The sequence below is a fragment of the Syngnathus scovelli genome, chromosome 4 (assembly GCF_024217435.2).
Source record: "Syngnathus scovelli strain Florida chromosome 4, RoL_Ssco_1.2, whole genome shotgun sequence".
Classification (NCBI taxonomy): Eukaryota; Metazoa; Chordata; class Actinopteri; order Syngnathiformes; family Syngnathidae; genus Syngnathus; species Syngnathus scovelli.
This window is the reverse complement of record NC_090850.1, coordinates 785,504-800,066: the sequence shown is the minus strand read 5'-3', so window position 1 is coordinate 800,066 and position 14,563 is coordinate 785,504. Positions and strand designations below refer to the sequence as shown.

Genomic DNA, 14,563 nt, shown 5'->3' with positions numbered 1-14,563 from the left:
CAAGTCAAGTCACCTTATTATTGCAATTTTACCCGCAGAACCTGACCTTAGTAACATTAAAAGACAAGATATAAGTAACTTTAAGTAACAATCATTGTCCAATGTGTCTAACCTGTTTAAAAAATGACAATACTTTTGATTTAGATTGAGCCTCAATCTAAACAAATTAACGTCTGCCGTCTGCTGCATATCTTGCACTGTGCTGTCCGTCTTTTGCCGTCATAAAGGTAATAACGATAGCCGAAGGTGATGACTCGCAGTACCGCTCCCGCTCACATGTTTGTGCATGTCTGATATAAAGGGGTGTGATTCTCCAATAAAAACGTTAGGTACGTAGAGAGGGCACGACTGATTGATTGACAGGGTAGTGATCCAATCATGACAACTCCATTCTCAGCCTGCGCTCCTACCGTGTTATCGATATTATTTTTTTAAATGTATTATTAATTTTATATTCAAACTGAAAACATAAACTAACACTGAAGTCATTCAAGTCATCGTGTCTCAAGTCAAGTCCCGAGTCTTTAACTTCCAAGTCCAAATCGAGTCTCAAGTTTTTTTATTTTTTGTCAAGTCAAGTCACAAGTCATCAAAACAGCGACTCGAGTCGACTCGAGTCCAAGTCACAGTGACTCGAGTCCTCAACTCTGGTACGCACGCACGCACGCACGCACGCACGCACGCACGCACGCACGCACGCACGCACGCACGCACGCACGCACGCACGCACGCACGCACGCACAAACTTTGGGCACCGCTGATCATTTTCAAGATTTTCTTTTATAAATCATTGGTTGTTCGGGTCAGCAATTTCAGTTGAATATATCATATAGCAGACAAAAACAGTGATATTTGAGAAGTGAAATGAAGTTTATAGGATTTACAGACAGTGTGCAATCATTACCTAAACCAGACCTGGGCAAATTACGGCCCGCGGGCGTCACTGTCCGGCCCGCATGAGGCCAATCATAAATTATATTTGATTACTACTTAATTTAAAAAAAACTAAATAAAATAGTGTCGTGCGTGCAATACAACTGTTTTGCTTTTATTTTGAAAGGCGTAGCACTTCCGTGTAGCGTACGTGTATGTGAGCTGTGCGTGAAGGTGAACAAGCTAAGTAATGCTGCCCGAGAAATGTGTGCTGACCCTCAGAAAAGAAAAGTTGACAAGGAGCGCCGTGTTTTCAACAAGACATGGACTGCCAAATATTTCTTTACAGAAATGAAAGGTAAAGCCGTGTGCCTGATTTGTGGTACACAGGTCGCTGTGTTTAAAGAATATAATTTGAGTCGCCACTGCACGACCAAGCATGAGAAAAAATACATCTGTCTGATAAACAGGGCGCATCAGAGGCTGATGCGTTGCTAGCAAAACTGCAAGCCCAACAAGGACTTTTTATCAAACTTCACACCCAGAGATGGAGCGGCTTTGTCATTTGAGGAAAAGTTCAAGAAGTTAAGAATAAATTGTACTGATTAATGATTTTTTTATTTGACCTATACACCACAATTTCACATAGCTTAATATAAATATAAACAGAATAATTGTATTCTTCTAATTACCAGTACCAACTATTTAAAATAAATAATTTTGTGCATTTTACAATGGAAGAAAATTGAGCAGGTTTAAGTTATCGTAGGTGTGGCCCTCTGACACAACTCAAGTTTTTCATGTGGCCCCTTGTAAAAATTAATTGCCCACCCCTGACCTAAACAAAAATAGGCATGTGCACAAATTTGGGCACCCCAATAGAAAAATGACATCAATAGATCAGTAGATCCTCCTTTTGCAGAAATAACAGCCTCTAAACACTTCCTATAGCTTCCAATGAGGGTCTGGATTCTGATTGATTATTTTTGACCATTCTTCTTGACAAAATATCTCCAGTTCAGTCAAGTTTGATGGTTTCTGAGCATGGATGGCCCGCTTTAAATCACACCACAGATTTTCAATAATATTTAGGTGTAGGGACAGAGATGTAAACCTTCAACTTTAACAAGACTGCTAATACCTGGACTGGCCACACAGCCCCACACACAGCATGATGGAACCACCACCAAATTTGACTGTGGGTAGCAAGTGTTTGTCATGGAATGATGTGTTCTTCTTCCTCCATACATCCCCTTGTTATGTCCAAATAACACAATTTTAGTTTCATCAGTCCACAGCACCTTATTCCAAGACGAAGCTGGCTTGTCCAAATGTGCATTAGCATACCTCAAGTGACTCTGTTTGTGGCATGTGCGCAGAAAACGCTTCTGCCGCATTATTCTCCCATACAGCATCTCCTTATACAAAGTGCACTGAATAGTTGAACGATGCACAACAGTGTCACCATCTGCATGAAGATCATGTTGTAGGTATTTGTAGCTGCTCCGCGGGTTGACTTTGACTGTTCACCATCCTTCGTACACACACGTACACGCACGCACGCACGCACGCACGCACGCACGCACGCACGCACGCACGCACGCACGCACACACACACACACACACACACACACACACACACACACACACACTGAGCAGCAGCGGTGCCGCGCTCGGGAATCATTTGGTGATCTAACCCCCCAATTCCAACCCTTAATGCTGAGTGAAAGCAGGGAGGCAATGGGTCCCATTTTTATAGTCTTTGGTATGACCCGGCCGAGGTTTGAACCCACAACTCAGGGTGGACACGCTACCACTAGGCCACTGAGCTGGTTACGGCCAGGTTAAATCAATCAATCTATCCATCTATCCATCTATCCATCTACCATCCATCCATCTATCAATCTATCTATCCATCTATCAATCTATCCATCCATCCATCAATCTATCTATCTATCCATCTATCCATCTATCCATCTATCCATCCATCCATCCATCCATCCATCCATCCATCCATCCATCCATCCATCAATCAATCAATCTATCTATCTATCTATCTATCTATCTATCTATCTATCTATCTATCTATCTGTTAGGGTTTTTCAGATTATCCTTATTGTATGATTATGTTGGAATGCAACCGGTAATAAATAACCTACCTTGTCTCATCCTACACAAGGTCGTAAAACACCCCCTGATATGTTTTGACTAGAGCACAAGGGCTTCCTATTCAGTCTACTCTTACCCCCACTCTGTTTCTCTTAATAAATATGCCCTTGCAGGAGGGAGGGTTTTAGACCTCCAGTCGAACATTGCTGCACGCACAGCGACGAATGGACTCTCCACCTGCAGGTGTCTAAAAGGACTTGCTTGTCTCCCGTGTGGTTCTTGCAAAATAAGTTGGAGTGAGCGAATCTCTAACACTATCTATCTATCTATCTATCTATCTATCTATCTATCTATCTATCTATCTATCTATCTATCTATCTATCTATCTATATCTATCTGGGACGGCAACCTGCAATTAGAACGTGATGTTGCCTTGGAGGTGAAGCAACATGAAAAACATTTTAATTCTCATATTATAACAGTTGTCTGTTGCTCTTGTTCCGTGTACATTAGTTTTATTGTGGTCATCGCTGAGATTTATGCATGTTTGTATGTTTGCAGAGCTCCTTCATCTCTGTCAATAAATGTTAAGTCAAATCAAGTTTATTTATCCATCCATCCATCCATCTTCTTCCGCTTATCCGGGGTCGGGTCGCGGGGGCAGCAGCTTTAGGAGGGACTCCCAGACTTCCCTCTCCCCAGCCACTTCATCCAGCTCATCCCGGGGGATCCCAAGGCGTTCCCAGGCCAGCTGAGAGACATAGTCTCTCCAGCGCGTCCTGGGTCGTCCCCGGGGTCTCCTACCGGTGGGACATGCCCGGAACACCTCCCCAGGGAGGCGTCCAGGAGGCATCCTGATAAGATGCCCGAGCCACCTCATCTGGCTCCTCTCAACGTGGAGGAGTAGCGACTCTACTCCGAGTCTCTCCCGGATGACCGAGCTTCTCACCCTATCTCTAAGGGAGAGCCCGGACATCCTGCGGAGAAAACTCATTTCGGCCGCTTGTATCCGAGATCTCGTTCTTTCGGTCACGACCCATAGCTCGTGACCATAGGTGAGGGTAGGAGCGTAAATCGACCGGTAAATTGAGAGCTTTGCCTTTTGGCTCAGCTCTCTCTTCACCACAACGGACCGGTACAGGGTCCGCATTACTGCCGACGCTGCACCGATCCGCCTGTCGATCTCACGCTCCATCCTCCCCTCACTCGTGAACAAGACTCCAAGATACTTGAACTCCTCCACTTGGGGCAGGATCTCATCCCCGATCCGGAGAGGGCATTCCACCCTTTTCCGATCGAGGACCATGGACTCGGATTTGGAGGTGCTGACCCTCATCCCGACCGCTTCACACTCGGCTGCGAACCGTTCCAGCGAGAGCTGGAGATCACGGCCTGAAGAAGCCAACAGCACCACGTCATCTGCAAAGAGCAGAGACGCGATGCTGAGGTCCCCAAACCGGACCCGCTCAACGCCTCGGCTGCGCCTAGAAATTCTGTCCATAAAAATTATGAACAGAATCGGTGACAAAGGGCAGCCTTAGCGGAGTCCAACCCTCACTGGGAACGAATCCGACTTACTGCCGGAAATGCGGACCAGACTCTGGCATCGGTGATACAGGGACCGAACCGCCCTTATCAGTTGGCTCGGCACCCCGTACTCCCGAAGCACCCTCCACAGAAGCTCCCGAGGGACACGGTCGAACGCCTTCTCCAAGTCCACAAAACACATGTGGACTGGTTGGGCGAACTCCCATGCACCCTCGAGGATCCTGCCGAGGGTGTAGAGCTGGTCCACTGTTCCACGGCCAGGACGAAAGCCACACTGCTCCTCCTGAATCCGAGGTTCGACCTCCCGACGGACCCTCCTCTCCAGCACCCCTGAATAGACCTTACCAGGGAGGTTGAGGAGTGTGATTCCCCTGTAATTGGAACACACCCTCCGGTCCCCCTTCTTAAAGAGGGGAACCACCACCCCAGTCTGCCAATCCAGAGGCACTGTCCCCGATGTCCACGCAACGTTGTAGAGGCGTGTCAGCCATGACAGCCCCACAACATCCAGAGCCTTTAAGAACTCCGGGCGGATCTCATCCACCCCCGGGGCCTTGCCACCGAGGAGTTTTTTAACTACCTCAGTGACTTCGACCCCAGAGATTGGAGAATCCGCCTCAGAGTCTCCAGGCCCTGCTTCCTCAATGGAAGGCGTGTAGGTGGAATTGAGGAGGTCTTCGAAGTATTCTCCCCACCGACTCACGACGTCCCGAGTCGAGGTCAGCAGCACGCCATCCCCACTGTAAACAGTGTTCACGTTGCACTGCTTCCCCCTCCTGAGACGCCGGATGGTGGACCAGAATTTCCTCGAAGCTGTCCGAAAGTCATTCTCCATGGCCTCACCGAACTCCTCCCACGCCCGGGTTTTTGCCTCAGCAACCGCCGAAGCCGCGTTCCGCTTGGCCATCCGGTACCTGTCAGCTGCCTCCGGAGTCCCGCAGGCCAAAACGGCCCGATAGGACTCCTTCTTCAGCTTGACGGCATCCCTTACCGCCGGTGTCCACCAGCGGGTTCGGGGATTGCCGCCACGACAGGCACTAACGACCTTACGGCCACAGCTCCGGTCGGCCGCCTCAACAATGGAGGCGCGGAACATGGTCCACTCAGACTCAATGTCCCCCGCCTCCCCCGGGACGTGGGAAAAGCTCTGCCGGAGGTGGGAGTTGAAGCTCTTCCTGACAGGAGATTCTGCCAGACGTTCCCAGCAGACCCTCACAGAGCGTTTGGGTCTGCCAGGTCGGACCGACATCTTCCCCCACCATCGGAGCCAACCCACCACCAGGTGGTGATCAGTTGACAGCTCCGCCCCTCTCTTCACCCGAGTGTCCAAAACATGCGGCCGCAAATCCGATGACACGACTACAAAGTCGATCATCGAACTGCGGCCTAGGGTGTCCTGGTGCCAAGTGCACACATGGACACCCTTATGTTTGAACATGGTGTTCATTATTGAAAATCCGTGTCGAGCACAGAAGTCCAACAATAGAACACCGCTCGGGTTCAGATCAGGGGGGCCGTTCCTCCCAATCACGCCCTTCCAGGTCTCACTGTCATTGCCCACGTGAGCATTGAAGTCACCCAGTAGAACGATAGAGTCCCCAGAAGGAGCGCTCTCCAGCACTTCTTCCAGGGACCCCAAGAAGGGTGGGTACTCTGAGCTGCTGTTTGGTGCATAGACACAAACAACAGTCAGGACCCGTCCCCCCACCCGAAGGCGGAGGGAGGCTACCCTCTCGTTCACCGGGGTGAACCCCAATGTGCAGGCGCCCAGCCGGGGGGCAATAAGTATACCCACACCTGCTCGACGCCTCTCACCGTGGGCAACTCCAGAGTGGAAGAGAGTCCAGCCCCTCTCGAGAGGGCTTGTACCGGAACCCAAACTGTGTGTGGAGGCTAGTCCGACTATATCTAGTCGGAATCTTTGTGCCTCGCACACCAGCTCGGGCTCCTTTCCAGCCAGAGAGGTGACATTCCATGTCCCAAGAGCCAGCTTCTGCAGCCGGGGATCAGACCGCCAAGGTCCCTGCCTTTGGCTGCCGCCCAGCTCACATTGCACCCGACCCCTTCGGCCCCTCCCACAGGTGGTGAGCCCATGGGAAGGGGGACCCACGTTTCCATTTCGGGCTATGCCCGGCCGGGCCCCATGGGCGAAGGCCCGGCCACCAGACGCTCGCCTTCGAGCCCCGCCTCCAGGCCTGGCTCCAGAGGGAGGCCCCGGTGACCCGCGTCCGGGCGAGGGAAAACAAAGTCCATTTATGTTTTTTATCATAAGGGGCTTGGGTGAGCCGTGCTTTGTCTGACCCCTCACCTAGGACCCGTTTGCCATGGGTGACCCTACCAGGGGCATGAAGCCCCCGACAACATGGCTCCTAGGATCATAGGGGCACGCAAACCCCTCCACCACGATAAGGTGACGACTCGCGGAGGGGAAGTTTATTTATATAGCCCTTAATCACAGACAAGTCTCATAAGGGGTTCACATGGGCAATACTGACAATTATTCTTAACATCTCCTGATCTTAACTTCCAGGAGGGCAAGGAAAAACTTAAAACCCCAACTGGGGATAATGAGAAACTTTGAGAAGAGACCACAGATGCGAGGATCCCCCCAGGATGACCAGGCTGCAATGGATGCAGAGAGGGCAACATTGAACACACAATATAAAACAATCATAAGAAAAAGTAGATGTCCTTATTCAAAGTGAAGAGCTGCAGGAAGGTGCCCTCAATTGCCATGGCAATGTCTGCGACGATGGTAATCTGCTTTAGATCCCTTGTGAACATGGAATCCAGAGAGTCATTTTCAGTTTGGGTGTCACCTAATCCCCTCCCCAACCGGGGGAGCCATGCAACGTTCTATAGGACAGTAAGAGAACCTTGAAGTTGCATCTTAAATGGATCGGGAGCCAATGCAAGTTGGCTAGTATCGATGTAATGATCAAACTTTCTCGTCCTTGTGAGCAGTCTCGCCGCAGCATTTGTACCAACTGTAGACTTTTAATACTAGACTTAGGAAGACCAGAGAACAATACGTAATAATAGCGCAACGTAAAACATGCATATATAATAATTTTCGCATCACGAGATGAAAGAATGGGACGAATCTTAGCAATATTACAGAGGTGAAAAACATTGGTCACTTTAGTAAGAGCTGTCTCAGTAGAGTGGTTAGCTCTAAAACCAGACTGAAACGGTTCAAATCGATTGTTACCAACCATGTAATCATTAAGCTGCTATGCTATGACTTTTTCAAGAATCTTTGCTCTGAATGGGAGATTTGAAACCAGCCTATAATTACCAAGACGGTCTGGGTCGAGGTTTGGTCGCTTGACTAATGGTTGAATAGAATAAAGCAGTCTTAAAGGCTGTTGGCACATTACCAGAGGAGACGGACAGATTAATTATATTTAAGATGGATGGTCCTAAAATCTGAAATAATTCTGGAAGTGAATCGAGTAAGCAAGTTGCTTATTAAACCGCGCTAACCAATTGTGTAAGGCTTTCAACGGACACATTTTTAAAATTTAGGAGGGATATCACATGATTGACAGCTTTCGTAATCGCCAGTCATGACTGAATGTTTAGAACGGTCACCGTGATCTCATCCCTAATGGATTGAATCTTTCGAGCGAAAAATGTCATGAACTTGTCAGCTGAGTGGGGTTTGCTATCAGAGGTCGGCTGCCGTTGCGTTAGCTATGCCACCATAGTATTTAGGATTGATTTTATTGAGACCAATAATTCGAAAGAAGTAATTAGTTTTTGCTGAAACAAGAGCTTCTTTGTATTTCAGGAGGCTGTCACACCATGCCTGACAGAAAATCTCAAGTATAGTTACAAATAAAAGGTATGCGTCCCCAAAGAACCATCTTTTTCTTGACAATCCTCCTTGTGTATATTCTCTTACAAATGATAATTAAATATTAAAACACCTGCGGCTTATAGACCGGTGTTGCTTATATTACCGTAATTTCCGGACTATAAGCCGCGACTTTTTTCCAAAATTTTGGACACTGCGGCTTATAGTCAGGTGCGGCTTATATAAGATTTTTTTCGTGATTTTTGTGATTACTTGATCACTTTTACTCTTAACACTATTATATACAGTAAAAGCTACAAAACAAACTGACAAATAACTCGTTTTCAAATCAGACGAGTAAAAACTGGTCAAATATTTAAAAAAATAGATATTAAAAGTGTAGACAATTTGCAATTCTAGTAATGACACGAATTTGATGCACAATTTGTCTTCGTGGGCCACATAGAATGATGTGGCGGGCCGTATCTGGCCCCCGGGCCTTGAGTTTGACACCTGTGCTCCAAACCCTTTCTCTTACTCTGCCATGTGACTCAGAGATTACACAAAGCAGTGGCGCTGTTTGGACCATCTGTATTGTATTAAAACCCAATCAATCAGCATTTAAATTCAATTCTTCTGACATTTTGCTCACCAAAAACAAGTTGTAATGAATGTGAACTTTTAATGCATTTTATTCAGAAGGTTACTTTGAACCTTAAACGGCGGCGCGGCGTACCTATGGATTTTTACAGCCTCCGGCCTCCAGGGGGGGCTCTAGCAGGAAGCAAGAGCGAGACAGGCGAAGAAATAATGCGCCGAAGAAGACGTGTTACATTTCGCGGATCACGCAGAACGCGATCAAGACGGATATTACTGAAAGGAAGCCTTTATACACAAACCGTCATCATGGGGGACAAAGGAAATGCATATGATGCCGCTTTTAAGCCAAAGGCAGTCGATGTTGATGACATTATGTTGTGTCTACTCTGAAGCGTACTTATGGATTGTTACGGCCTCCGGTCTCCAGGGTGCGCTCTAGCAGGAAGCAAGAGCGAGACAGACGAAGAAGAGATAATGCGCCGAAGAAGACGTGCTAGTTTGTGTTTTGATCGTACACACCCGCACTCACAGAAGAGACAGAACGAGATCAAGACGGACATTACTGAAAGGAAGCTTTTATACACAAAGCGTCATTATAGGGGACAAAAGAAATACATATGATGCTGCTTTTAAGCTATATGTGTCGCTCGCTAGTTTAATGTAATTTAGCGCTTCGTGCATGAATAAGATTAGCATGAACAGACCCTCATCACTGCAACAAATACATGTGTAGCCTTTTTAAATTATTCCCTCGCCCTCATTTTTCTCATTGACGGAAATCCATCGTAGCAACGGAGAACTTTAATCATGTTGGTCAGACTTGGGCTGGTCAAAAACATCTCCAGGCTCTTCAAATCTTTTTTTTAATTTTTTTGTCCATCTGCCTCTGCAATGGATCTGGTTTTCAGTCTTTTGATAATCAAGACCACTTCAAGGTTCTCTTACTAATCTATAAAACATTGCATGGCTTAGCACCTTCCTATCTCGTCGACCTAGTGCATCCCAAAACCTCCGTTAAGGGCCAAAAACAAGTCCCCAGGGTCAAGAGCATTCTCTATTCCAGCTCCAGAGCTTTGGAATATATCAGAACTGCTACCTCAGTAGAAAAAGAATTAAGACACAAATAAACATACAATTTTATGCTATGGCCTTAAATTAACCTGTGTTGGCCGATTCGGCTGCAGTTTGTGCTCTAGTAGCAATGTACCGTTGATCAATTGTTATGCACTGTGTCATGTCAAAATGATAACAGCATGATGGAAAGGACTGAATAAATACAGCTAGCTAATTGAACCAGGAAACTGTTGGTTCACATAATTACAGTACCATATTTTCCATACCATAAGGTGGACTTAAAAGACAATAATTTTCTCAAAAACTGAAAGAACACCTTTTAAAAAGGTGCGCCTTTTGTGTGGACCGAATTCCAAAATCTGTAAATGTCTGGCTGTCACCACAGGGACGTAATATACATTATACATTATATGTAGTCCCGATGAAACAATTAGAAGAGGACAATTACTCTTTATGTAGATTGGGGTGGTAAAACAATCAGAGGACTGTACATAATACGTAGAGTATGTACCTCTGCTGCCACTGATAAATAAATACTGCGGGTTTGTTCAATGAAAACAGCAGTAGGACCCTTTAAAATGGCGTCGACAAAGAGACATGCTTACGAGGCACAATTCAAGCTTTCTGGAAAGCCGGAATAATTTCCGAAGAGCAACGTGACAATGACAAGACAATGATGAGAGGGAACTTGGCAAGTGAAATGGCAAAATTGCCCAACTGTATTTGGAACACAGAATATGAGGACTTTGATGGAGCTTCATATAACTATTGACATGGTTCAATAGTAGAATAAAGTACAACCAAACACATACAAACAAATTCACTGTTGCTTCCGTGCCGTTTTTTCTAATTTATCTTAAGTCATGGCATGCATATACCCTATGTATAGATGAAATACAGAAATGTCCCCACAATTCAGTCCGCTTTTAACCCAAGCGCCTTATGATGCAAAAAACACAGTACATAAGTTTTAAAATTGCTGTTTAATGTGCATGGCATTGTGATAGTGATAGTATAACTACTCTTGTAATAATATGTAGTGCTGTACCTCATTAACAACATGAGGTAAGGAGCCATCAAGAGCCTTCTGCTGGCCTCCCAGAATCTGCAAAAGACAAAAAATGTCTTAATGACTTAAAAAAACATTTAGTAAATAGAAATACTAACATTATCAAAAGTCAGTACAGAAACCCACTCCAATGCACATCTTGGATAGTGCCTCAGGACTCTAACAACAGAATACAGGCAGAACATGATAAATATTGCCTCATTCTGTTCCGCTCACTTCTCTCACTGACTGACGAGTAAACAAAAACGTTTTCGTATTTTTTATTGACTTCAAAAACTTGTCAAACAAAAACAACAGAAACAAAAATATAACTAAAATATTACTGAAATCTGCACACCTAAATCTCGATTTTACACGGACTTTGGGATCCAGAATTTGTGAATCGTGTTAATCCCGAAAGCACGTTGTATAGAAAGTCTTGTTTTTTCTAGAAAGGCATGTTTTTAGGCCGCCAAATGGGTCCTTTGTTACGTTAATTTACGCCAGGCATGTTGTTGGGCAGCTATAGGGGTCCGTTTGCCATCCGTCACGCACACACATCGAAGTCTGTTGACATTTGCAATATGCAAATGACAATATCGGGCAGATTGAGGAAGTCATTTTGATGTTAATTGGATGGAAGAGAGAATAAATGAATAAACTTGTTCTACCATTGGTAGTCACTCAAGTCAAAGTCACTCTTTGACTTGAGTGACTTTATGGATGAGATGCTTCAGCGAACTCCCCCCTTTCCGAATCAAAAACGATCCTAGCAGTCAAAGAGTCAAACGAATTAGTCTTCGATGGTGGTCTTTCTGGAGCGATTGCTGCGAAAACAATTGGCGTTCCCTGAGGCATTTGAATTGCAGCTCGAAAGACCACACTGCGCATTAGACCACTCAGAGCCGCGTCGTCGAGGTGGAGCTACAGAATGAAAAAAGAGCAACTGAAGTTGGCATGGCAAAAGCGGGGCTTCCAGCTGGATGAGAAAAAGATTAACTTGGACCATGACTACACGCCGGATGTGTTAAAGCGACGCCGGAAATATGCCAAAGCGAAGAAAGTGCTAAAGGAAAATAGCACCAGGATCCAAACCCCATTACCGGCCAAGCTAAGTCTTCTACGCCAGGGGTCCCCAACACCCGGTCCGCGGGTCACTTGGTACCGGGCCGCCAAGCCGCACAGAAAAAAACTTTTTTTTTTTTTTTATTGACGATCAATTAATTCAGGTCAAAACGCTCCTCTTTTTCTTAGTTGTTTTTCCCATTTAAAAAAATGTTTTAACAGTAGCGCCATTGAAAGGGAAAATGGGAAACAGTTAAACAGAGTTAAGCAGACTTATAAAGGCCCTACCCAATCAGTAGAGAGGGGAGGGAACACCTCTACGCCCAAAAATTTCCAGGGCTATACAAAGGTCAATATAGTGACCCCCACAGAGGGAAGTCTTTTTGATGGTAATAGACTTGTTATTTTTGTTTTTTTAGTTACTCACTTAAGAGCAATGGTTGCTGTGTTCTTGTGCAGCGGTTGGGATGTTAGCAATGGTTCAGTTGTTATAATTTTGGAAATACAGGACTGTCTGAAAATTTGAATATTGTGAAGAAGTTCTTTATTTTCTGTAATGCAATTAAAAAAAAACAAGAATGTCATACATTCTGGATTCATTACAAATCAACTGAAATATTGCAAGCCTTTTATTATTTTAATATTGCTGATTATGGCTTACAGCTTAAGAAAACTCAAATATCCTATCTCAAAATATTAGAATATTCCCTCAGACCAAGAAAAAAAAAAGATTTATAACAGCAAAACAAAATCAGACATTTGAAAATGTCCATTGATGCACTCAGTACTTGGTTGGGAATACTTTTGCACGTACTCCCGAAGCACCCTCCACAGAACTTTCCGAGGGACACGGTCGAACGCCTTCTCCAAGTCCACAAAACACATGTAGACTGGTTGAGCGAACTCACATGCCCCCTTGAGGATCCTTCCGAGGGTATTGAGCTGGTTCCACGGCCAGGACAAAAACCACACGGCTCCTCCTGGATCCGAGGTTTGACCTCCCGACGGACCTTCCTCTCCAGCACCCCTGAATAGACCTTACCAGGGAGGCTGAGGAGTGTGATTCATCTGTAGTTGGAACACACCCTTCGGCTCCCCTTCTTACAGAGGGGAACCACCACCACAGTCTACCAATCCAGATGCACCGTACCGTCCCTGATATCCACGCAAAGTTGCAGAGGCGTGTCAGCCAGGACAGCCCCACAACATCTAGAGCCTTTAAGAACTCCGGGCGGATCTCATACACCGCTTGGGCCTTGCCCCCGAGGAGTTTTTGAACTGCCTCAGTGACTTCGACCCTGGAGATTGGAAAGTCTACCTCAGAGTCTCCAGGCCCTGCTTCCACAATGGAAGGCGTGTCTGTGGAATTGAAGAAATCTTCGACGTATTCTCCCCACCGACTCAGGACATCCCGAGTCGAGGTCAGCAGCACGCCATCTCTACTGTAAACAGTGTTGACAGTGCGCTGCTTCTTCCTCCTAAGACGTCGGATGGTGGACCAGAATTTCCTCAAAGCCGTCCGGAAGTCATTGTCCATGGCCTCGCCAAACTCCTTCCACGCCTGGGTTTTTGCCTCAGCAACCGCCGAAGCCACGCTTCGCTTGGCCATCCGGTACCCGTGGGCTGCCTCCGGAGTCCCACAGGCCAAAACGGCCCGATAGTTCTCCTTCTTCAGGGATGCTGTCAACCCTTGTCCACCAGCGGGTTCGGGGGTTGCCGCCACGACAGGCACCGATCACCTTACGGCCACAGCTCCGGTCGGCTGCCTCAACAATAGAGGCACGGAACATGGTCCACTCAGACTCAATGTCCCCCGCCTCCTCCGGGACGTGGGAAAAGCTCTGCCGGAGGTGGGAGTTGAAGCTCTTCCTAACAGGGGATTCTGCCTGACGTTCCCAGCAGACCCTCACAGAACATTTGGGTGTCCCAGGTCGGACCGGCATCTTCCCCCACCATCGGAGCCAACCCACCACCAGGTGGTGATCAGTTGACAGCTCCGCCTCTCTTTTCACCCGAGGGTCCAAAACATGCGGCCGCAAATCCAATGACATGACTACAAAGTCGATCATCGAACTGCGGCCTAGGGTGTCCAGGTGCCAAGTGCACACATGGACCTTATGTTTGAACATGGTGTTCATGATTGACAATCGGTGTCGAGCACAGAAGTCCAATAATAAAACACCACTCAGGTTCAGATCGGGGGGGCCGTTCCTCCCAATCACGCCCTTCCAGGTCTCACTGTCATTGCCCGCGTGAAAATTGAAGTCGCCCATTAGAACAATGGTGTCCCCAGCAGGAGCGCTCTCCAGCTCTTCTTCTAAGGACCTAGCTCAGTGGCTTAGTGGCAGAGTGTCCGCTCTTAGACTGGAAGGTTGTGGGTTCAAACCCCGGGCAGGTCAAACCAAAGATTATAAAATGGGAACCTATTGCCTCCCTGCTTGGCACTC

General features: G+C 46.6%; 1 protein-coding gene across 5 annotated transcripts in view; it reads right to left on the bottom strand.

Annotated features, from left to right (window-relative positions):
• The window catches only part of LOC125966911 (mitochondrial carrier homolog 2), a 90,858-nt gene that overhangs the window by 38,082 nt on the left and 38,213 nt on the right, over positions 1-14,563 (bottom strand). The window contains exons 1-2 of one of the 5 annotated variants that reach the window (XM_068650556.1): positions 2,221-2,406; positions 2,015-2,126 (exon numbers count right to left, since the gene is read on the bottom strand). The exons of 1 other annotated variant lie outside the window; for it this stretch is intronic. Coding sequence is in view for 1 of the 4 variants with exons in the window: in XM_049717495.1 (XP_049573452.1) it covers positions 11,052-11,108 (57 nt within the window). In the remaining 3 variants the exon portion in view is untranslated. 3 more of the 5 variants (XR_011086802.1, XM_049717495.1, XM_049717497.2) reach the window with 3 other exon arrangements.